This window comes from Branchiostoma floridae, chromosome 7 (genome assembly GCF_000003815.2).
Source record: "Branchiostoma floridae strain S238N-H82 chromosome 7, Bfl_VNyyK, whole genome shotgun sequence".
Taxonomy (NCBI): domain Eukaryota; kingdom Metazoa; phylum Chordata; class Leptocardii; order Amphioxiformes; family Branchiostomatidae; genus Branchiostoma; species Branchiostoma floridae.
This window is the reverse complement of record NC_049985.1, coordinates 2,113,645-2,137,393: the sequence shown is the minus strand read 5'-3', so window position 1 is coordinate 2,137,393 and position 23,749 is coordinate 2,113,645. Positions and strand designations below refer to the sequence as shown.

Sequence of the window (23,749 nt, the reverse complement as noted above, 5' to 3'; positions counted from 1 at the left end):
GTTTCATGACCGTCTGTCACATTGAATTTCCACATGGTATCCAGCTGCTTACAGATGCGGTCCAAAAGGCAGTAAGCGGCCACACCTATACATGTACTTGTAATGGCATTATGCAATGTGAAACAGTCCTGAGAAAGCTGACAGACAGTCACCAGAAGGTGAAATATTTGCAAGAGCTGTAGTAACACCTGTGATAACAACAGGTCCTGTAGTCACACCTGTAGCAGGGCTCGAAATACCACATGCATATGCAAGTTTGTGCATGTAAGATTAGTGTGGTGCAAGTAAGTTTAGACCAAACTTGCACCAGTGCAAGTTACTTTTGTCCTCTAATACCTGACACTGTGACATTAGAAAAAGCTTACAAACACCAAGAATATTATCTGTCATTGAAAGGTAAAAGAAAATAACACTCAGATAAAAAAGTCTAAGTTTGTCCATGGAGGTTAGACATCCATGGAGGTTAGACATCCAGGTAAACAATATTTCAAGACAATTCCATCTCTACAATGCTTAAGATCCCTTTGGTGTTGTCTTACCTTGATTTGCATTTAAGTCACATTTGCATACAAGTTAGTGACTTTGATATGTTCAACTGGTTTTTCCAGTACTTGTAATGAGTTGTTCTACCACTTCATTCCAGCGATTAGTGATGGATGTCAATCGCGAGGCATGCAGAAGAAATCTATGGCTCTTATCGAGTTGTAGACATTGGATTGATCTTTAATTAAGCCTAAATTCACCTTTTTTGAAACTATACAATTTAAAACTAAAAAAAAATATGCTATAGAAAAACAAATACTTAAAAGTATCCAAACATGTGGTCTTTATGTATCCCCATTTACTCACATACATTTGCAAATTTTCAGAATAGGAGATAAAGAGTTAACAGTTCACTATTTTGGGTTGTGCAAGTAAGTTTCTTTTGGTGCAAGTTACCTTTTGCTCAACTTGCACTGGTGCAAGTTAACTGAAAAGTGTATTTCGAGCCCTGTGTAGTGACACCTGTACATGTAGTAACACCAGATCCTGTTGTACTCACCTGTCCCTGAACGTTAGGGTTGGCCCCCCTGTGCAGCATCTCGTGTGCCACGGCAGTGTGACCCTTGTAGGATGCCCACATCAACCCAGGCCAGCCACCCTAAACAATGAGAGAGAAAAACATTTTATAGGAATCACACAATTGTCTGGATTCTGTCAAGAAGTGAGTGCAAATCTTCTCTCAGAAACTTGCTCAGATAGGTAGAACACAATTGTCAGGCTCATGAAATAATGGGGCTAACTTCCTTGAGGAACATGTAAACTGTTTTCTTTTCATGTTTTGAAGTAGAATTTAGTGTGTGCTAACTAACCTCTGCCACAGCAGTATATTATGATAGGTTTGTAGTTTCTTTGTAATAGCATGTTAGCTGCAGTTCATGAAATGGTCACCAGGGTGCATGACAGCTCAGTGGCTCTTTCTCACAGAGATCTTCAACTGCTTGCTTAAGCAGAGGCATAAATTATCAAACACAAAAATTCTGAAAAATTGTTTCATGGCCAACAAACTTTTAAGATAACTAACACTGGTGAAATCGCATGGGTCTTTGCTAGAGGTTTTTCAAATAAAGACTCTCTATAGACAAACAAAAGTACAGCGAATTCGTAATTTCTACCATACTAGTACTGATTCCTTTGGAGTTTTCATAGGGGCAAGCTAAAGACTGCATTAACTACATCCCAGCGGCTGGCTTACCATGTCTACATGCTCGATATTGGCCCCTCGGTCCAGCAGACTTACCATGTCTACATGCTCGATATTGGCCCCTCGGTCCAGCAGACTTACCATATCTACATGCTCGATATTGGCCCCTCGGTCCAGCAGACTTACCATATCTACATGCTCGATATTGGCCCCTCGGTCCAGCAGACTTACCATATCTACATGCTCGATATTGGCCCCTCGGTCCAGCAGACTTACCATATCTACATGCTCGATATTGGCCCCTCGGTCCAGCAGACTTACCATATCTACATGCTCGATATTGGCCCCTCGGTCCAGCAGACTTACCATATCTACATGCTCGATATTGGCCCCTCGGTCCAGCAGACTTACCATATCTACATGCTCGATATTGGCCCCTCGGTCCAGCAGACTTACCATATCTACATGCTCGATATTGGCCCCTCGGTCCAGCAGACTTACCATGTCTACATGCTCGATATTGGCCCCTCGGTCCAGCAGACATGTGACAATCGGCAGGTGGCCCTCCTTCGCTGCCGAGGTCAGCGCTGTCCAGTTATCCTGCAGAGGAGATATTTACAAACCTTTACTATCATTCATAGTTACAAAGTACAAACTTGGTGTGTCTCACTATGCATTGTGTAATAATGGTAGACTAAGTATTGTTTAGTTACATTATTTTTCATAAACAAAAATACACACATTGGCACAAACAATTACAGTATTACATACATGTACAGTAACTTGTGTACATGTATTTATTTTGTACATTTTGATCTTTTTTGGGCATTTCAAAATATAAAATATAAAGTTAAGGCAACATCAACTGTACTTTGGGGGTTCTCTAGCATTTCTGAACAAAAATTCAGCAAGAGTTACAAGACTAAACAAGTTCAAGCACCAGGAGGCCCAAATCAAACCTGAGTGTCAGGCCACCACCCCCAACCCATGTACCAAAAATCATTGTGCTCGTACCATCCGTTCTCAAGATACAGCGCCGTAAAGCCCCAGCTTCCAAAAATTCCCACGCTACCGAAAACCAAACCTGCATTACATGCAGGCAAACAGAGGGTTACTTTGTGTACCAAGGTACACATGTTTCCTTTCTGATCTTTTGATTTGTCATGTACATGTTGTAATTTTCATTTTAGCATTATATTTCATTATCCACAAACCCAGAAACTAAATTGGTGTGGCCTAAGGTCACATTAATCACAAAGCAACAATTCCAACCATCCTTCTGTCCTTCTGAATACCTTCATGAAAAAATATATTTTTGTCTAGCTTTTAATATAATGCTGACGAATTGTCTGTGACCAAGAATAAGAAGCATGAAATGCATTTTAAAGATAATTATGTTCTATCATGCATAGATGTAGTACTAGTAGAGTAACATTTTCACTTGCATTTTAGAGGTAATATATTGATCTTTCAAGCAACGTAGAAGAATAAGTGACATTTTCACTAGAAGGTAGATGAGCAATGCCTGAATACAAGAAATGATTCAGGTGATGTATCACATTAGCTTGCAACAAAAACGCAGTAATGGCCAGTATTGCTACCTACATGTAAAAATTCATAAGCGATTACTCAACCAATTAACACTCAAGCATCCTCACGCCACTCAAGAACAATTTTCCACTTCATAAATTTCTCAATAAATTTATTGTCTAGTTTCTCTTACCATTGAATGCTAGACTACTAAGTGTGCTATAAAGATACAGTATTGCTACCTACATGTGCAAATTCATTAACCGATTACTCAACCAATTAACACTCAAGCTTCATCACGCCACTCAAGACCAATTTTCCACTTCATAAATTTCTCAATAAATTTACCAGTACTGTCTCGCCTCCCTTACCATTGAGTCCATTCCTCATATTTTATTTCTTTTATTACATGAGGAGATATGACTGTTCTATACACTTCATCTTCATTTGTTTTATAGACTGTGAAATGTGAGACAGCAGAACTTCTCTTATCTGCAACTACAGCCTGTGATCTTTGAATGGCAATGCAAAATGTATATTCACTGAGATCTGTCAACTTTGTATTTCTAGTATTTCTTCTGATCTGCTCAAGTGGACCACACATAGTGTAGATATTACATAGTGGCTAATGTATAAGATACACACACAGGAACAAAGTCTGCTGCATTAAATATAAGATCATACATTTTACAGAACAATCATGTTACTACAACAAAAGTACTGAGTGATTTTTGTAAGGTCTAAAGTAACAACCCTACTGTTGATCATCACATTGATAATTGTCCTGGCTCCAAAGAAAAACTAATTAAGAGAAAAGAATGTTTTTTTAGACAAAACAAAGGTTTAAAATTCTTGCTGGAATGTATCTTTTAAAACCTTTAAAATGCTTTCAAATTGATGGGTGATTTTTCTGAATGCTTTGGAATACATGATAGAAAGCTTTCACTTTCAGTGACTCATATCCACTATTCATGCAGCATTAGATATGGAAATGCTGCACAGCAGGTCTTCAAGCCTGTGTGATTTGACCTGAAGCATTTGGATGCTGGTCACACATTCAAACCTAAGTGTTCTGACAACTTTGAACAGGTACAATGTATACCAGGATGCCTTGAGAATAATGCATAAGGCAGCACCAATTTCACTTGTTGGTCCTGGGATTCAGAATAACTGATTAGGTAGATCGACATGAAAACAAAAAAATCTGAGGGGAAAGTCTGTTTCTAATGGTACACACAGTTTTGGCAAGGGAATAAGTCAGATTGAAGTTTGCTTCTAGCCTTCTGTTTTTATCTTGACATCTTGCCGAATGAATCCAAAATGTCTGAAAACAAAAGCATGCACTATGGTTTTATCACACTTTAGCCTCAAGTACTCTTGCCCTCTTTATAAGTGTATAATATTTGTACAATGATTATCATCGTTTGGAATCATGCTAGTATGTATTCTTAGATGTACAGGTTTGGTTGAATGAAAAAAACAACTTAGGAACACAATGTACCAAAGAAACCTTTGTGTGTTTGCCCACTTTCTGTACAATGTATTGTATAGCACACTGCACTGATTTCCCTTGTCTGATTCTGGGACTTTAGGGAACAATCATTATCAGGAACGTATTATCCAGATAATGCATGCATCGCAATCAGAGCTCATAGTGAGGCTTTGTGTAAGTTCATATTAAGGCTATTGTTTTACAAATCATATTTGGCTGTCTTTGATTAAAGTCATTATTGCAGCTTTTCATCTTGCGTGCTTTTCTAAACAGTGTAATAAAATGGTTCATTGCTTTTACATTCACATTGTACACAGGGCTCAAAATACTTAATACTACACTGGTGCAGGTAACATTGAAAATTACCTGCACCAGACAAACTTTACCTGTACCGCTCTGAATTTAGGAAGTACGTATCATACTAAAATTGGTCAGGAACCATTGATATATTTTCTTTTATACCTTATAGGTGGTAACAGATAACAATCTTTATACACCTACATTGTACATTATAGGAGATTTATGTATAAAACCCAGTACATGGACCAGTGCAGGCTAGGTGCAGGTAGACATCAGAAATACCTGCATAGCTCCATTTCACCTGCACTAACCTGCATATGCAGCTGGTATTTCGAGCCCTGTACATGTATCTTATTGATTTGGCCCCTGTGAGCTGGATTTCCAGGAAACAGCGCACACATTATACATGCGCATCTACATGTATGGTAGTTTTAGTGCGGTATGATCTGACTCACTTCAAACCCATAATTTCTATTTACATTGTACATTGTATTGTGAAGGCTACCAACTTCAAGGTCATGCTCCTGCTGGCATAAATCATACACTTCTCTTACATGCTACATGCTGTATCAAAATGTTTTGAATAAAACCTCTTCTTCTATATGTCTTTGACATTGTATTTCTTCTACTCACCATCAGCAGAAAATGTTATTTTGAGGGGAGTCAACATAAGAATTAAAACTAAAGGTTTAGCATAAGATAACCTAGTCACCTATTTCCATATACTGTAAATGCATTTAAGTTCGCGGGGATTTAATTTTGTGGTAGCGGGAAAAAGGACTTTTCGCGGTGGTTTTAAGTTCGCGGTAGCACCATGCACTGCAGTCTCTTACTGTTACGGAAAAAATGTTTGCGGTGGTTTTAAATTTGCAGTGAAACGGCCACCGCGAAAACCGCGAACAATAAACAACGGTGACTGCTAAAGTTTCTGCATTTGCAGTAGTTTCAAAAATTCTCAATGCCACATGTTCAACATGGTCATGAATATGCAGCTCACGGCCGATACAACATGTTGACAATATTCCAATCACAGAAGGCTCTCCTATTTCCCCACCAGGGATGCAACGTCAGGGGAGCACAGATGTACCTGACTGTGTCTCATCAGGAACCAGATTAATTCTTGTCATGATGAACCGACTTTTTGAAAGGTTGAACTTGACAAGCGTATTTATGTCTCATCAGCAGATGGGTATAAAATCCTTTTTCTGATTTTCGATTCTAACTTAGGCCAAGTCGACTTATATTCTTGTTTTGGGCCATTTCTTTCCAAAAATTCAGCATGCTTTTGATGGCTTGCTAATTTGACTACAACTTAGTACAATTCATAAAATTCGTTTTCTTATTATAGTATACAAATGTAGACAGTATACCAATGACAATGACAATGAAGTTTATTGCATATTCATGTACTCCTAGGGCTAAATGCAGTAAGTCGCATACAAAGAGTCTGATAAGTAAGCTATTCTATGTTCTACTTACGACTATATTTCTACATGCTTCCTCCCTCTTCTTAAAACATGTGAAGACGAACTTACAAAGTTCATCGATCAAATCATAGTTAACTGATGTCATTATATATTTGAAAAAGTCTTCTTTTATTAGTTGTGCATATTTCTGTTTTGCAAGCGTAGTACTATTAATAATCTATACCAAGGTAGATTCTACAAACTTTCCAATCTGATATCTTTTCATGTTGATGTTCCATTTCAGTATCATTTTTTTTTAATCTCAGAGAATTCTCATCAGTTGAGCACACCTATATGTACTACATTGTACCTACATGTATACATGATATTTGTTCATGTACAACATTATAGGCTGCCATTTTTTATAATCCTGGCCTAGTAGTATGATATTCCTAAGTGTAAGACCAAGAAACATCATACATGTATCATGTAATCATATGTTTAAATTTCTTCCTTAGACTTAAGCAGCATTGTAACACTAACAGTTGTGTGCTATAGGTTACATACATGTGTAAAATGGAAGTTCAAGTTCATTACTGAGTCACCCCCCAGTCATGTAGACTGTTGTCTCATCAGGTGTGACAGTCCCAGGGCACATGTACTGTGGTTTAGGTGGGTAAACCTGGTCTCAGTCAAACGTCTCGTAACAAATCTGTAATATGATTTATCTGCTTTCACTATTCAAAGTTTCAAACAAAATCGGCCCATGCGGTTTAAAAAAAAAAGATGCTGCTTCAAAAGTCTGTGAAATAACTTTTAATCCATACCACAAAATGGGATTTTTTACATGATTCATTATGTAGCCATCACCTATGTCTTCACCTTATTGATTACACCAAATTATGGTTAATATAGATAATACATTGAATTTGCCATATCTGATTAATTTGATACATAATGCACATTAAATGTATAAAATTATAAAAGTCAGAATAACAGAATTGCCAAATCATTATCCATAATCATCACAATGTTTTTACATGCTACATGTAGTAGTCATTATATAATAAAAAGTCAGCAAATAAAAATTCAGAATTGACTTTACTTTTACTCATTACTATGCTATATTTCAGAATTTCTAGTAGTCATTTTAAGATCGTTTTATACAGCTTCTATCAAGATTATATAACATAGAATACACGTACAAATGTATCTACATAACTTTTGTACAGAATATACATCTCGCAAGTACCCAAAAAAATGTTCTCACTGACAGATGCATATTACCACTTTCCACTCCAAAAATGAAGTTATCAAATTAAGCACTCTCATCAACTGTCAGCCATATTGAATTTGGTGGTGATTATTTCTCAATAAAAAGATGGCGGGACTCAACCAACATGTAAGATCTGAACAGTAGCTATAGGCTGGCAGTTATACTTAGTTTGTTTGACATTTCTGTCGCTGTGCAAAATGAGGTCAATGGGGGTCACCCATTGTGGTCCAGCTCAACCAAGACTAGCTGATCCCCGTCCATGTTTTGCGCATCCATGTCTTGCGCATGCTGTCTTGGACGCGGCATGACGTATATCAGCCGTTCCCAGAAGCGCTCGTCCCCCCACTTCAGGTACGTGTTCGTGTTCAGGTAATGCTGAATGTCCGGAGGAGCGTTTTCGGCGGGGACGTCATCCAGTAAAACCACAATCACGCGATTAGCCCTGTCCTGCAGCATTTGCGCATGCGCAGCCTGGAATTCAAACTGACACCAGTCACTCTCCAAGAAGTTGTTGGACAGAAGAATGATCGTTCTCTTGCTCGAGTTTACAGCGTTTGCGATGTTCTCTGCTATCGGGATACCCGGGAGGAAGTCGCGGTGGTGCAAACAGACGCGATACGGCGGCTCCCTGTTCTCGAGTGCTGGCAAGACGTCGTGCATTACCACGTCTAAGTCGTGCTGACTGTACGATAAGAAGGCGTCATACTCCTTGTCTTCGTCTTCTTCTTCTTCTTGGAAACGCCATCCATACCTGGCATACAGGTAGACTTGGATGTCTTCCTTTCGTTTCACGATGATGATCACACAAACCAAAATGATCGTCACAAGAACCAACGGGATTGACAGGCCTACAATGAGCCTAGTTCGTGCTTGGGCGGCCTGTAGGCCATTGCAGTCAAGTTGTGCAGACGACAAACTCAAAATATCCCGCTTTACTTTTGTATTTACTAAGCAGCTCACGTTATGTCCTTGAGACAAAAAGGACTCTCTACTCCGCAGCCAGTTTGTGAACCACAGGACATCACACTCACAGTGGAGCGGATTGCCATGAATGCTGAGTGATCGCAGCTTTTTCAAACCATCAAACATGTTTTCAGGCAGGGACTGTAGCCAGTTGTTCTCCAAGTGTAGTTCTTGTAAGCTTGCAAGGTCTTGGAACATATCAGCTGCTAGATACTGTACACCAGAATGATTTAGGTACAGTTCACGAAGATTAGAGAGGGACTTAAAAACCGTGCTGTTTAACTCAGAGATGTTGTTTCCATCGAGCCGAAGGATTTCAAGTGAGAGTAAGTTTTTGAAAGCCTGATCGCCAACATATGAGATGTTATTGTCATTTAAGTAAAGTTCTCGTATCATCAAAAGTTGGGGAAGAACGGCTTGACTGATGACGATCAACTGATTCCCTTCCAAATGAAGGATTATTGTGACATTTGAAATGTCATCTGGGATAGAAGACAAGTTCCTCCAGGCACAATTCACTTTCTCATTGTAAGGAGCAGTAGACGAATGCAGCTGCCCTTGGAAGGAGCACGAACATTCTGACGGACAGGCCATTCGTTCTAGCTTACAAAAAGGGGCCAGATGGGACATAAACAGCTTACCTGCATGCTCATAGCAGGAACAGAAATAGTGTGGCCGCTTGTAGCACTCCTCTGAGCACCACAGCTCTGAAGGTTTGAGATCTACCACCCTTCTACCACTGAGCGCATCGGGAAATGCACATTCCATATCTCGGAAATCCGTTTTTGTGAAAAGGGCACCTTGTTTGGCCACATCCAAGTTCAGCATCAGCTCGTACAGCCCACAGTCACAGACTATGGGGTTTGATGTCATTAGGAGAGAGATATCTCCACTTTTATGGTTGATACCCAAATCATCTTGAAACCAAACTGATATCCTTGATCTGTTAAAAGAACTGTATGATGCTAGCTCAAATGGCAGTGAAGTGAATGCGTTCCACCTTACGTCGAGATTCAGGGACAGGGTTAGTGCATCTGGAGACATGTAAACCATTGTGGTGTAAAAAATCTCCAGGTTGTTGTGAGATAGGTCTACAATAATTTATAGTTTTGCTATATGCAAGGACACCAAGATTCTCCAATGAAGAGAGATCCAATGCTTTTACATTGTTATAAGATGCGTCAATTTTCTCACAAAAGGTGGGCATAATGCCAGAAAACACGCTTTCAAGAGTGTCTAGCTGGTTTCCATGCAAATCTAATGTTCTTAAGCTTAGTAGAGGAGTGAGTGTTTCAGGTGTTAATGCTGTTAAGCGGTTGTTCCCCAAGTTCAAAATTTGCAAATAAGGCGTGTTTTCAAATGTTGATCGAGAAAGATATCTAAGAACATTGCCTTGAAGAAAAAGAAAGAGAAGCGATCTAAGACTAGCGAAAAGTGAGGGATGGATTGTACTTAAGTTGTTATAACTCAAGTCCAAAAACTTTAAGACACCCAATTCCTGAAATGCTGACTCTCCAATATGATCTATAAGCCCATCAGAGATGTTGAGTTGTTCCAATTTTACTAAATCTTTAAAGGTACCATTTGGAATAAACTTAATGTAGCTCAGTCCCAATGTAAGAGATTTCAATTCCGATAGTCCAAGAAAAGAAGTGGGGAAAACTGACTTCATGGCACCTACATTGTTGGTTCCTTTATACTTAGACACATGACCTTCTTCTGCAAATTGTCTTGACAGCACTAGTGTCTGTAGATTACTGAGATTTTGAAAGGGTGAACCTTCCAAAGTATAGATATGGTTTGAAGCTAGGTTGAGTGCATGCAGACTGGGTAGGAATGGAAATGACGCTGAACAATTTGTGATGATATTGTATGCCACGTTCAAGAATCGTAAGTTTGGTAGGTGCTGTAAGTGTTCTGGTTTAAGATATGCAATTCTGTTATATTCTAGGCCAAGACTCTGTAAGTGTTGCAGAGGATATGTTCCATTTACTCCTTGACAGAGAGCTTCTGGAAATCTATCAACTTGTAATCTAAGCATAGAGAGCGATTTTAGCTGGGGTACGGAGAAAAACAGCATGGGGTGAAGTTCAATTGGTAAATTAGTTGTATATGTTCCATTGTCAGTAAATATGGCAGGATTATGTTGTCGATAATAACCAACAGTGTTAGTTATGTCCAAATCCTCCACATGGGACATTCCGGAGAACACATCCTTCAAGATAAACCGTTGGAAGCAGTCATAAATCCTCACTGTCTTTACAGATGCTGGGAGCATGTTGAACAGCCTACTTGGAGAAATTAAGGACTTGACTGAGCACCTCACAGAAAATTCAGTAAGTTCCGGAGCACTGATAAGGTAATTGGACACAAAGAGACGGTCCTGTGAACTGGTCAGGCTGAAAATATCCGGGCAATTGCAGGACAGCTGAAAGACTAATGTCGTATAGTATCTTGAGTCCGTGTAATCACACAATAGCGGGGGCTGGGAACCATTGTTTTGGACAGGACCAGTTGTGGGTGTGTCTGTTGTGATGTCAAGACTGATAGCACAAATGCCCAAGGTCACAAAGATAAGTAGAACTCCAAACATGTTTCTTGTATCTTGATGCCTCCTACAAATGAAGATGGGTACAAAATGTCTATGAAAATAAAGAAAAATGGAGAGAGTACAAAGATGCCAGGTTCAAAATAGCCCTTGCTTATTCCAACAAACACACAAATAAGCGCTGTTTAAATGTCTTTCCTTGCCAGCCACCCTCCCATAGCCATGAATTCCATTGCCCCAAACTTAAGTTAACCCTTGCAAAATTACCCTAAGATATTGTACATCCAAAATGTAGCCAGAATCAAATAACTTCAACAAGTAACAAGTAAACGCAGTCTGGGCATGACAAGGTGAAATGGTACCTTGAAAGAAATGGTTCTGAAAAATGTGCTCTAGCTGAGATCCACTCGCACACTGAGATCTCACATTCTGGCTGTTCAACTTAAGAAAATTCATGCCCTGAGGAAGGGTCAATTAAATCTTAACCATAGTTACACAATTGCGTCAGCAGTGACATTTGTGCAAATACAATGGTTAGGTTAAGTTCTAATCATGAAGGTAAAGCTTCAGATCATGTGATTAGGGAAAACTGTATGTTGACAAATTCTGGGAACAATTTCACAAGATTCGCTATTATGTTGTTAAGACTTACCGGTAAGCCTATTGAGACAAGTGTTATGCCATTATATAGCAGCTGAACATGGTGTTTGCCATGATCAGCTGCTACATGTTGTATATGTACAGTTGTATGTGTTGATATCTGACCTCACATGTTCAAGGTCACCCTAAAACTTGTCCAACACGATATGTGCCAGGTAGAGGTTACCACTGCTGCATAATATTATTGTAAAGGAGTACTTGTTTTCTAACACACATGCAATACTTCAAGAAGAGTCATCAAAACCATACCCCCCCCCCCAAGTTGCCCCAGGAGGGGCTATTTGGGGGGTAACCACTATGTCGATGTACATTTTGTAGAATATGTATTCTTGTTTTTTTAGGGACCCACCCCGAGGTATACACACATGTACATTTGTACATGGTTTAGATTTGGTTGTTCATTCTGTAATTATGGGAACTGGCAATGAACTATGGCAATGGAAACACCAAATTTTAAAAAGTCAGTCATTAACATCAGTCATTAATATCAGCAGTTGATCGAAAAAAGTAGAATGAAATTGTGTAGTATTTATCTTTATATAACATCTTCCAGAGGGCCCATGAATGGAATTGACCTTGAAGTCGTTCTTTGGATACACATACCAGATATCTGCAAGACTATTAGAAAGAACATGGCACGAGAGATTACAGCCTATAATGAGAACCAGCAGCTAGAAGCACTGGAAGCCTCCAGAGGACTGAAGTCTGTCAGAAAGAAACAAGTCCTTGGCAGGAATAAGATGACGACTCTCAAGAAAGAAGATGGTACACTGATCCACGACCTTGACAGAATGGTAAAAAGGTGTGAGGAATTCTACGCAAACCTGTACAGCACAAGACAAACATCTAACACCGCAGGAAATACAACTAATAATGAACAAACTACAGAACAAACACCTCCAATCATACCATCTGAGGTAAGAGCTGCTATACAACGTTTAAAGTTGAACAAAGCCCCAGGGGATGACAACATTACAGCAGGCATCCTGAAGGCTGGAGGAGAAGCCCTTGTAAACAAGTTCACACAGATCTTCAACAAATGCCTGAGGGAGGGGAAAGTTCCAACTGCTTGGAAAAATGCATCTATTGTTCTCATCCACAAGAAGGGCGACACAAATGACATAAAAACTACCGTCCAATCAGTCTGTTGTCAGTGATCTACAAAGTCTTTTCGCAAATCCTTCTTCGGAGAATGATGAAAACTCTAGACCAACACATAACACGGGAACAAGCTGGATTTAGGTCTAAATTCTCCACCATTGACCACATTCAAGTTGTCAGCCAACTCCAGAAAAAGGCCAATGAATACAAAATTCCACTCTGCTTTGCATTCGTGGACTATGAAAAGGCGTTCGACTCCATCGAATTCCAGCCGATATTTACAGCACTCGAACACCAAGGAGTTGACCCAGAAATCATCACTCTTATACGGGATCTATACCATGGAGCAACATCCACCCTAAGACTCCATAAAGACAGTGATAAGATCAAACTGGAAAGAGGAGCAAGGCAAGGTGACAATATCTCTGCTAAACTCTTCACAGCCAGTCTCCAGGATGCCGTCATCAATAAGATTAACTGGGAGGGAAGAGGGATAAACATCGATGGTGAATACCTGTCACATCTCCTATTCGCAGATGACATTATCCTAGTGGCAACATCACCACAAGAACTGGAAGAAATGCTAGTAACAAGACATCTATGATGCAGGCAAGCCAGTAGGCCTCGACATGCACCTAGGGAAGACCAAGGTGATGTACAACAAACATGCAGACAAAGCTCCAGTAGTGATAAGTGGGGAAGGAGTAGAGCAGGTTAAAAGCTACATCTACCTTGGAAGAAAAGTGTCAGAAGATGGAAGTCTCCTGCCAGAGATCAAGAGACGTATCACACTGGGATGGGCAGCTTTTGGAAAAGTGGACAACATCATGAAAAGCCAGAAGGCGAGTATAGGACTTAAGAGGAAGGTTTTTAACCAGTACATCCTCCCAGTGATGACCTATGGTAGTGAGACATGGGCACTAACCACTACACAAATGGAGATGCTCAGAGTTGCACAGAGGAAGATGGAATGGGTAATGCTAGGCATCACACTCCGTGACAGAAAAAGAAACTCCTGGATCCGACTCCAGACAGGAGTTACAGACATCATCACAGCAGTAAACACAGCTAAACACCGCTGGGCTGGACACGTAGCGAGGCTACAGGACAACAGGTGGATGCTTCGAGTCACGGAGTGGACTCCCAGAGAATGGAGAAGACGTAAAGGGAGGCCATGCACCAGGTGAAGAGACAACCTACAGAAACACCTAGGCCACAGACTGCAAGATGCAGACGAGTCTGGAATAGCTCAAGGGAGGGGTTCCTCAGAGAAAAGAGTGATAATACCCTGCCATGATGATGATGATGATGACCAGATATTATGACAATCCCTACATCACTTCTCAAGTTACGCTGTCTACACACACACACACACACACCCCCCTCCACACACAGGCAAAATAAGTAGTGGTTTAAACAAATACTGGTTATAGTCTCATACCAACAAAAAAACTTGCAATATCGCTAAGTTTCATGTATTTGTAAGTAGTAGTTTAAACCCAAACTGGTTTTAACAAATTGTAATATCAGAAAGTTTCAATTTAGAGTGAAGAGCCAAAACTTCCCATCACTTGCCACGTTAAGTGGTAATACTTATTTGTTTACCTACAGTCAAACCTGTTCTAAGCAACCACTACAGGGACTGAGCAAAAATGGGTGCTGAGGACTGGTGGTTGCTCCTGATCATGACAAGTTCGTTGGTTAGCTGGAATGATTGATGCATGGTATGGTAATCTTGGTTAGAAGGAGAAGAAAGAAACAGGCTTTTTGTATTATTTTCATTTTTGGGGGTGAATTTTTGGGACTGCAAAAAGTAGTTGTTGGGTTTCAATGTGTCATCTGACGGCAGGTGGTTGCCTGCGCCAGGTGGTTGCAGGAACAGGTTGAACTGTATTTTGTAAATAAAAAACAAATGTACCTCATCCTCCACATGTACGTCTGCCCCCCTGGTGATGAGCTCCTGCACCATCTCCAGCTGTCCGTGTTCTGCAGCCAGCATCAGCGCTGTCTGGCCATTCTGCACAATATGGAAAAGTATGTCAATGAAGGTTACACATCCAGGTGATAATATACACAATACTTAAGCTACTCTAGCAACTGGTTTTATGACTCCTAGACTGACAAAAGACAACAGATGCTGTCTGAAAAGTATGAATTGTTTTTCCATACTGTATTTGGCAAACAATACATCAGGCTAGAACATTATGTCAATGTTGAATGAATTTTGCTAGTCAAGTGGAGTTTAATCACATTCAAGTCTGCTTGTTGCTGTTCAATTTTAGCACGGTGTAAGTCAGACAAAAAACATTTGATAATTGCCTGAATAGTAAAAACTTTTCATTCAGAATTCTCCAAGCAGAATTAGGCTCTGGCTTGTTTTTGATGGTGCTTTATGAATTTTTGTGGGGACTTCTTTCTTGTCAAGTTTTCTTTCTGTCTGCTAATCCAACTACTTAGTACCAGCCTAACCTCTGCTTGGAAAGTATTTCATAATCAAGTTCAGTCTGAGTGGCCTTCCCCCATGCAATGTATTCAATCATTACCAGTAAAACAAGTCTATCTCCCTCTGTTGACAGGACTGTCAGTGTCAAATGTACATGTTTGACGTAAAGCAGAACCCGATGAATACAAGAGATAACTAACTGCTGCCAAGCCTTTCCTTCCTGCATAAGAAGAAGAGCCTGCGAACTAACACTTTTATTGGACTTGACATGTTTTGCCAGGTTTCCAAGGAGACTAAGTCGTTATTAAGGTTCCCTATTACGTGCAAACGTTTAGAGTAAAGGTTGTTTTCATCCTCACAAGTGGAAAATGTCTATACGGGTGCAACAAAACCTGTCAAAACAGTGGGTTATGATAAATGGAAAACGATTGAAGATGCACAGTGCAGATAAGTCTGTCATGGCCAATGGGGAATATTACTGGTAAAGTCTGTAGGATCTAAGATACACCTATAAGACTAAGACTAAGAGAGCAATGCTGGAATGAGAGAGGTGGTTGAGCAGGGGGATTGGCAGAAAGAGCTCTAGGTCTAGTCTGAGGATTTACTACAAGACAGATGAGACAATTTTATAAGCTACTTTGTATTCTCCTTCAAAAATATACATGTACCAGCTTTGTCAGTGCAGAGTTTGCAATATTAGAAACAATCAGCATCATCATTATCATCATCATTATCATCATGATATGGCAGAAGAGATCTCGATTGAAGTTTCTGTTGACTGGGTCTTTGATCGGGATCATTAATGGCCTATTTTGTCTGATTATAAACCCTAAACCATGACATACATGTACTGTGCCTCGACCACGTTAAACAGCCTCATTACTCATACTTGGGGTACCTACTGGCTGGCAAAATACACCACATGATTATTATTATTATTATTATTATTATTGTATACAAATAAAATATAATTATACACTGTTTCAAGGCACAATTCAAGTTTTTCTTTTTAATCCCATTGGTTTAAAAGCTTGCAAAGCGCCTTAATCCAGAGTGCTACCATCATCTTTAGAGATGGATGGATGCCTACTACTACTACTACTTTACAGGCAAGACATAATCATGTACAAGTCCTTTATTATCCATTTTCACTTGATCTCTTGACAATCGTCATTGAGTCCACCTTCTCTACATCATAGTACATGTACAGCAGAACCCAGTTGCTATCTAATAAGACTTAGTTCACCTAGCCGAGAAAATCGAACAGGACAACTTGGCCTTGATAATGATTGGATGTACAAGTTCTTTATTATCCATTTTCACTTGATCTCTTGACATTGAGTCCACCAAAGCAACATGTAAAACAGAATCCAGTTGCCGTCTAATAAGACGTAGTTCACCAAGGGAGGAAATCGAACATGACAACTTGGCCTTGATAACAGTCGCTGGAGAGACTCCACGGGCAATTATGGGCCTTCATCATCATTGATTTTCAATCACGGGAGGCAAAAGTCTCCAAAGCACATGGAGGACATGGGAGGAATATAAATATGTTTCCTTCAAGCATTCTCAGGTACTTTCCTTGAAATACCCTTGTCTTAAGGGCATTTCAGTGTCAGACACCATACCTGTACAACAAGTGACCACCCGAGCCTGGTATCCTGAAGTATTATTATAGCTCATGAATCTCTCCATATATTCTTTAACTCTATCCTTTGTCACAGACAGTCTTCCGTTATATTGTGGATAACTGATTCTATGAATACATCACAATCAAGTTTTAGAACCCTTTTGAGACAAAGGTTTATATTGTGCCTCAGGCAGGCATTAAGAAAGGGCGATTCATTCAGGTGTTTAAAGTGCTTTTCAGACAGATGTTCAAATTGTATTTCAAACAGGTCTTAAAGGGAATGTACTCCAGACAGGCGTTACAATGTGTCACAGACAAGTGTTTGGAATGTGTTTGAAGCAGGTGTTTAGAATATGTCTCAGGTGATTGATATGTGTCATAGACAGGTGTTAAGTATGTGTTACAGACAGGTGTTTAGAATGCCTGTCATACAGGTGCTAAGACACATATCTGTCTGTATCTCCTGCTGTGTCACCTTGTCTGTCACAGTATCGCTACAGTAGGCGTGTGGAATACATTTCATACATGAGTTTACAATGTGTCGCAGACAGGTGTTTTGATTGTGTTTGAAACAGGTGTTTAGACTGTACATGTGTCACAGGTGTGTAAAATTTGTCACAGGCTGGTGTCAAGAATACATTTCATGCGTATGTTGAGACAGGTCTGTATCTCCTGCTGTGTCACCTTGTCTGTCACACCATCGCTGCGGTAGGTAGAGCATGTCAACACCATTAGGCCTGTAGGCAGTGTCAGCCTGCACGACAGGCACAGGATTTATTCCCAGGATGGTTTGTGAGGATACTGACTACAAACTTGGCAATCTCAGGTATGCTAGGGCCATATTTCCAAACCGGGCCCAGCCGGGCAGTTTTGGGGAAAGAAAAGTATTCATATATAAAAAGGAACAAAAACACCAAACATACCAGCTAAAGACTATTAATAAGTATTATTGAGTTTAAGACGAGATTGGGCAGTGACTGGTAGAATACATCACATGAGACACAGCAAGAGCAAAGACCAAGATTCTACCAGCTTGAAGATGGTCCATGTCCTCTACAACTAACACATAGATAACTTGTGGTGCACTAAATACAACCCATCTTTGCAACCCTTTTTTTACAAGAAAAAGCACAGATTATCAGAATCTAAAATCTCTGAGAAAAGCAGGCCAGGGTATTATATATTCCTGTTCATCTTGCGTGGCATGAATTGCCAAGAGACATTAATTCTCCTGCTCAATAATTCATGGCGGACTCCAACACTGATTGAGCGTGTTCCTCGTGGTCCAATTGAGCTGTCAATCACAGGGAAATCAGGCTGCTAAATGCAGCAATCGTCTTCTGCACCCTCATACATGTACGTGCTCAAGCTGCGATCACATGTTATAATGACATGCATGAAAATACAAGTGCTTGCTAGGACTATTGAAAAACATGAAACCATGTTAAAAACAATGTCATCTTTGACCTGCATCTTGGATGGGAACGGTTTTTCACAGTCATGATTACTTGTTTTGCAATATTTATAAACTATGAAGGAATAGACGGCAATAAAAGGGATGTTAAGTGCTCGTAACGTTAATATACCTGCCTAACAAAATCACCTCTCCAAAGCTCAAGCTGCGATCACTTGTTCTAATGACATGCATGAAAATACAAGTGCTAGGACTATTGAAGATTATAGTTGACTTGCATGATCTAGATAACAGTTTTTCACATGATTACATTGTACATGTACCTGATGACTTTGTACTGTAATATTCAGCACTAAACTGAACTGCAATATTTATAAACTATAAAGGATTAAATGGTAATAAAAGGGATGTAAAGTGCTTGTTAATAATAAATCCTCCTTTCCACGACTTGTCGTATGATTGTATTACTGAGTACAGCTCAAAATGTGCAGTGGGTGATTCATAATTCCAAGCTTGTATTGTACTATTTGTAGTCTTCTTGCAGCTGCTTTTTTGTGAGTTGTTTTAGATTTTTTAAGCCAAATCTCTAATCTGTGATCGTAATCCTAGCATAGATAGTTAGCATCAAATTAATATATGTAGAAGACCATACAAAGATCTCAGTACTTTTTGCAGTACCAATAAACCTAGGCCTTCCATATTATTTGGTAACAATACAAACTACAAATTTGAAAGACAGATGGAGGTCCCATTTATGGCATTTCCTTTGCATTCATCCTACTCCCAGAGTGAGTCAAACCATGTCAGGCTGGCGTTAATGTGGCACACTTCCCGCACGGCAATTTACCGAGAACACGATCGATATTTCACCTCCACTGCGCAGAGATCATGGATATTTCAGGACACACAGGATTAAACCGTAATGGTCCCTCATTTGGCTGGACACTCTGGACCACTAATCTTTCTTCAGTAGGATTAAAGCTTTCAAATCTCTTTTTTTACATGCTTGGCAGGAAAAAATGGCAACCTGTGCCTGGTATGACAGAAAATTCATGTATAATGCACAGATACCATTGAGATGAAAAAAAATCTAGTTATCATTACAGTCAAACCTGTATAAGTGACCACCTCTACATACATGTAAGGACCACCTGGCAAATGTGACCACTTCTTGCAATTGGTGGTCACTTGGATAATTTTTCCAAAAGACACAAGCATCAGAATCCTGTCTATAGTGACCACCTGTCCATATAGGCCTGGATCCTGAGCTTTTCTATCCGTCCTGAGTAATCGTCTTGGGTATGTTTGACTCACACACTTACTATCCAGTTTATCGTCTTTTATTCCCCGCTGACTCTATACATGTATATAGTATTTAAAAAATTTTCCTAGCGTCTACTTTCATATTGCTTGCTTTTTGAATACACTGACCCAGTATAAAAAGACTCAGTCTGTGATTACAAGACAATCAGACACCATGTTAGTGTCCATTAATCGTCAATGATATCTGGCGCCAGCAATACGGTTTGAAATCCTCTCAATCACCCAACAGCCAAACCCCCAAACTTCAGCGATCTCCTGATCAAGAGATATTGCTTCGGTACTGCCGGGTAACCACCCATTAAATAAAGGGAGAAATCCCAACATTATCCAGGCAAGCATCTCCAATATAAAAACCCAAACCTCCCCGCTTTGGCCTATCTCAGTGCTTCAGGGCTTGAAATTCATTTCAGGGGGAAAAGGTGTACTGGGACAAATAACCTAAAGATTTAGGTAGTAATGGGTACACAGAAAGAAAAAAATTGGGTGCACAGCATAAGATAGATAAGTGAGAATGCCAGCAAAACCAAATCTAAAATTCTATCATTACTATCTCTCTTAATTCTATAGCTAACCTTCATAATAGAACAAGATACAAAATGAACAATATTATAGACATACTATAACAAAAATTGCATTTGTGAATGTCAAAAATTTGCTGTATACTTTAATTACTTGTAAAAACTAAAATGGTAGGTTTCTGTGCATGACCCTACAAGTATCTACTGGTCACCAGTGCACCAGTGCACCTAAAGTCAAATATTAGGTGCACACAAAAAATGCATAATTTTATGCACCCAGTATTTCGAGCCCTGTAGTTAGAATGGCGCCAACCTGAGGGCCATAAATAACAATATTGTCAGGATTGCTCGTAAAGCAGACAGTATCATCATAGCAGAAACCACAGGCGGCCGGCTCCAGACTCTGCCAGACATAAAACTGTCAATAGCATTAAGCACCAGGCATAATTTATGGAGCAATGGCCATGTGGGGAGAGTGACTTCGCCTTGCAGTCGGTACATGTACCGGTAGGCCATACCTGAGAAAACACGTTTCGATGCAAAATGAGCCAAAAGTTGAGAAAATTTGGTGTCCTCAAACGAAAAATTGTAACAGGCTAACAGCAATTTCAACATCCAAATCTCGCATTTCTAAATTATCTAATGGAAGCCCGTGCAATACAATTCCAAGGTCTATATAAGTTACATGATAATCCGGTTCAAAATACCTGTATCGAATGTTACCGTGGCCCAGGTATGACTAAAAACTACGATGTCATGTAGATTTGTCTCCAGCTGGAGATCTCATTAACTGAGTTTGTAATAAGTTAGAACTCAATTTCTGTTCACTTGATGAGAATTTGATAAAGGGATGCTGATCAAAGTCTAAAACTGAGTCAATCAATTCCTAGTGTGTAATATATTTTACTTATCAATTATTGTGGCACACTGTCAGCATTTGATTTCAAATAAGGCTATAATTCTAACAGCACATAATAAATGTTTTACATAAATATCAATGATGAAGCCATACACAATGTACATGTACTTGATTGTATTTTTGGTTCTTATCAGCTTTGAAGTTTTAGCAAATATTTTACAAAAAAAATAGCATTTTCCTTGCATTCCATGAATTTCAATGTACCCGGTACATTGTACTTTCTTTCAATTGCAGTGGACTTGATTTCCCCAGTGTCTAGCCCCTTCTATTTCTCAACATCAGTTTATGTACTTCCAGGACAAAAGATGACCAAAATTAATCCAAGGGCAGAATTCACTGTAAAAAGGAGAATGTTTTTGGTACTTTTCTGTCCACTTTTCCATGGTGTATCTTTTTCTCTAAGCTGCAAACTTCAAGCCAAGTTTTTTTGTAAAGGTTTTTTTTTGTAAACGTTACATTAAAAGTAAAACCCTGCCTGGCAGTTTCGCAAATGCTCCCCAAAAGTAATAAAACCTCCATGAAGATTTACCCATTTACAGTATTTTGGTGGTCTATTATTCCTGCCAGATAAGACAGTCATGAATATATTCACATGTCAGCCAGCAGTGCCCAAAACTGGGGCAATCAAATCCAGCAGACCAATAAAAAGATGGCGGTCTGATTTGGAGAGGCAATTGTTTGACCCGCGTAACCCTTATTGATAGCAGCGTGTGTTCTTATATGCTGTAGGCAATGTAAGGAATAGTGGCTGTGGACAGACCCCATAAAAGTCTGGTCTGACTGTAGGAATATCTCATTAACTACATTGTACATGTCGGGGCTCGAAATTCATTTTTGAGAAAATATATATATAGGTGTTGCAGTACTGGTGCCCTGTGCACTTATCCTAAGGATCTAGATGCAAAGAAAAAATGTGCGTACACAACATAAAGAAAAATGTCACAAAAACTTGAAGCTGAAATTCTTTAGCTTATTTCTAAATTTCAAACAAGTAAAGCAATAAGGGATTTATTATTTTCTAACTACATGTAGCTACAAACTTTTTCATAAACCCGAAGTTTGCCTCAAAATTAGTAAAAAGATTTTCTACTCTATATATGACACCCAAAGCTCAACTGTAGCAGTTACAGGGTCCTGCTTTAATGAAACAACTCTTTTGCTGAGCTCGCATGCATTTATGACGAGTTAGTAGACATTCAGGTCAACAATCTCTATAATTACATGTGTATCTGGATCCTTTCAGCAACACTACCAATTTTTATCCCCAATCTTGCATTTTTGCAGGGCGTTGCGTAAAATTACAAACAGAAATTCTCACAACCTATAATTTTGCGGACAACAGAAAAGGGATTTCCTGTCTTTAGAACATCCTTAACAATCTAGAGCTAGATCCTTTCAGCAACATAACCAAATTTCATCCCAAATCTTCCATTTTTGCAGGAAATTGTGTTAAATTGCAAATGGAAATTCTGACAACCCATAATTTTGCAGACAACAGAAACGGGATTTCCTGTCTTTAGAACATCCTTAACAATCTAGAGCTAGATCCTTTCAGCAACGCCACCAACTTTTGTCCCAAATCTTCCATTTTTGCAGGGAATTGCGTTAAATTACAAACAGAAATTCTGACAACCTATAATTTTGCCGACAACAGAAAAGGGATTTCCTTTCTTTAGAACATCCTAAAAATACAATCTAGAGCTAGATCCTTTCAGCAACACAACCAATTTTCGTCCCAAATCTTCCATTTTTACAGGGAATTGCGTTAAAATACAAACGGAAATTCTGACAACCTATAATTTTGCAGATAACAGAAAAATTAAAGGGATTTCCTGTCTTTAGAACATCTAGAGCTAGATCCTATCAGCAACGCCACCAAATTTCATCCCAAATCTTCCATTTTTGCAGGGAATTGCGAAAAATTACAAACGGAAATTCTGACAACCCATAATTTTGCAGACAACAGAAATGGGATTTCCTGTCTTTAGAATTTGACAGTCTGTAAAATACGTGATAATTTACAACGACCTCTACGACCTTGGGACCGACTGATGTTCTAATGTGTTCGTCATTACCACTTAGCGTAAGCCATTGGGGTCGTGCCATTTGGGGCGACAACATTTCAATCATGGCTGACTTGGCAATCCCACATCCTTTCACAACAAACACGAAACACACGATACACACGTATGAGCTAGGCTCCATGGGGGATATGCCCAGGGCCATGTGAAGTACATACATTACTGTTAATGCGGAAATGTTCGCAGTGGTTTTATGTTCGCAGTTTTCGCAAGGCCACTTCACCTCGAACTCAAAACCACCGCAAACATTTTTCCCTTACAGGATGTGGCTATAGTACATTATTATGGCACTATCACGAGCTCAAAACCACCATGAATACTCCATTTTCCCACCAACACGAAATTAAATCCCCACAAACTTTATCACTTACAGCAATTGAACATGACGTGTACTTGTAGTGACATTTACATAGGTACAAGATCACGAGCTCAATGTCTAACATTGTAACACAATGTTGCTA

At 39.4% G+C, this 23,749-nt stretch overlaps 2 protein-coding genes across 2 annotated transcripts in view; both read right to left on the bottom strand.

Moving 5' to 3' along the window:
* LOC118419281 (kinase D-interacting substrate of 220 kDa B-like) overlaps positions 1-23,749 on the bottom strand; it is a 60,005-nt gene that overhangs the window by 27,015 nt on the left and 9,241 nt on the right. Inside the window, exons 3-5 of the mRNA XM_035825628.1 lie at positions 14,879-14,977; positions 2,186-2,284; positions 1,043-1,141 (exon numbers count right to left, since the gene is read on the bottom strand). Coding sequence (XP_035681521.1) covers positions 1,043-1,141; positions 2,186-2,284; positions 14,879-14,977 — 297 coding nt within the window. The remainder of the gene's footprint in view (positions 1-1,042; positions 1,142-2,185; positions 2,285-14,878; positions 14,978-23,749) is intronic.
* Positions 7,853-9,601, bottom strand: LOC118418912 (toll-like receptor Tollo). The gene has a single exon (XM_035825051.1). It carries the CDS (start codon positions 9,522-9,524, stop codon positions 7,902-7,904), a length of 1,623 nt encoding a protein of 540 aa, XP_035680944.1. The 5' UTR covers positions 9,525-9,601; the 3' UTR covers positions 7,853-7,901.

Excerpts from the sequence above, each read along its gene's own strand:
- LOC118418912 (XM_035825051.1), bottom strand. The coding sequence starts at position 9,524 with ATGACATCAAACCCCATAGTCTGTGACTGTGGGCTGTACGAGCTGATG.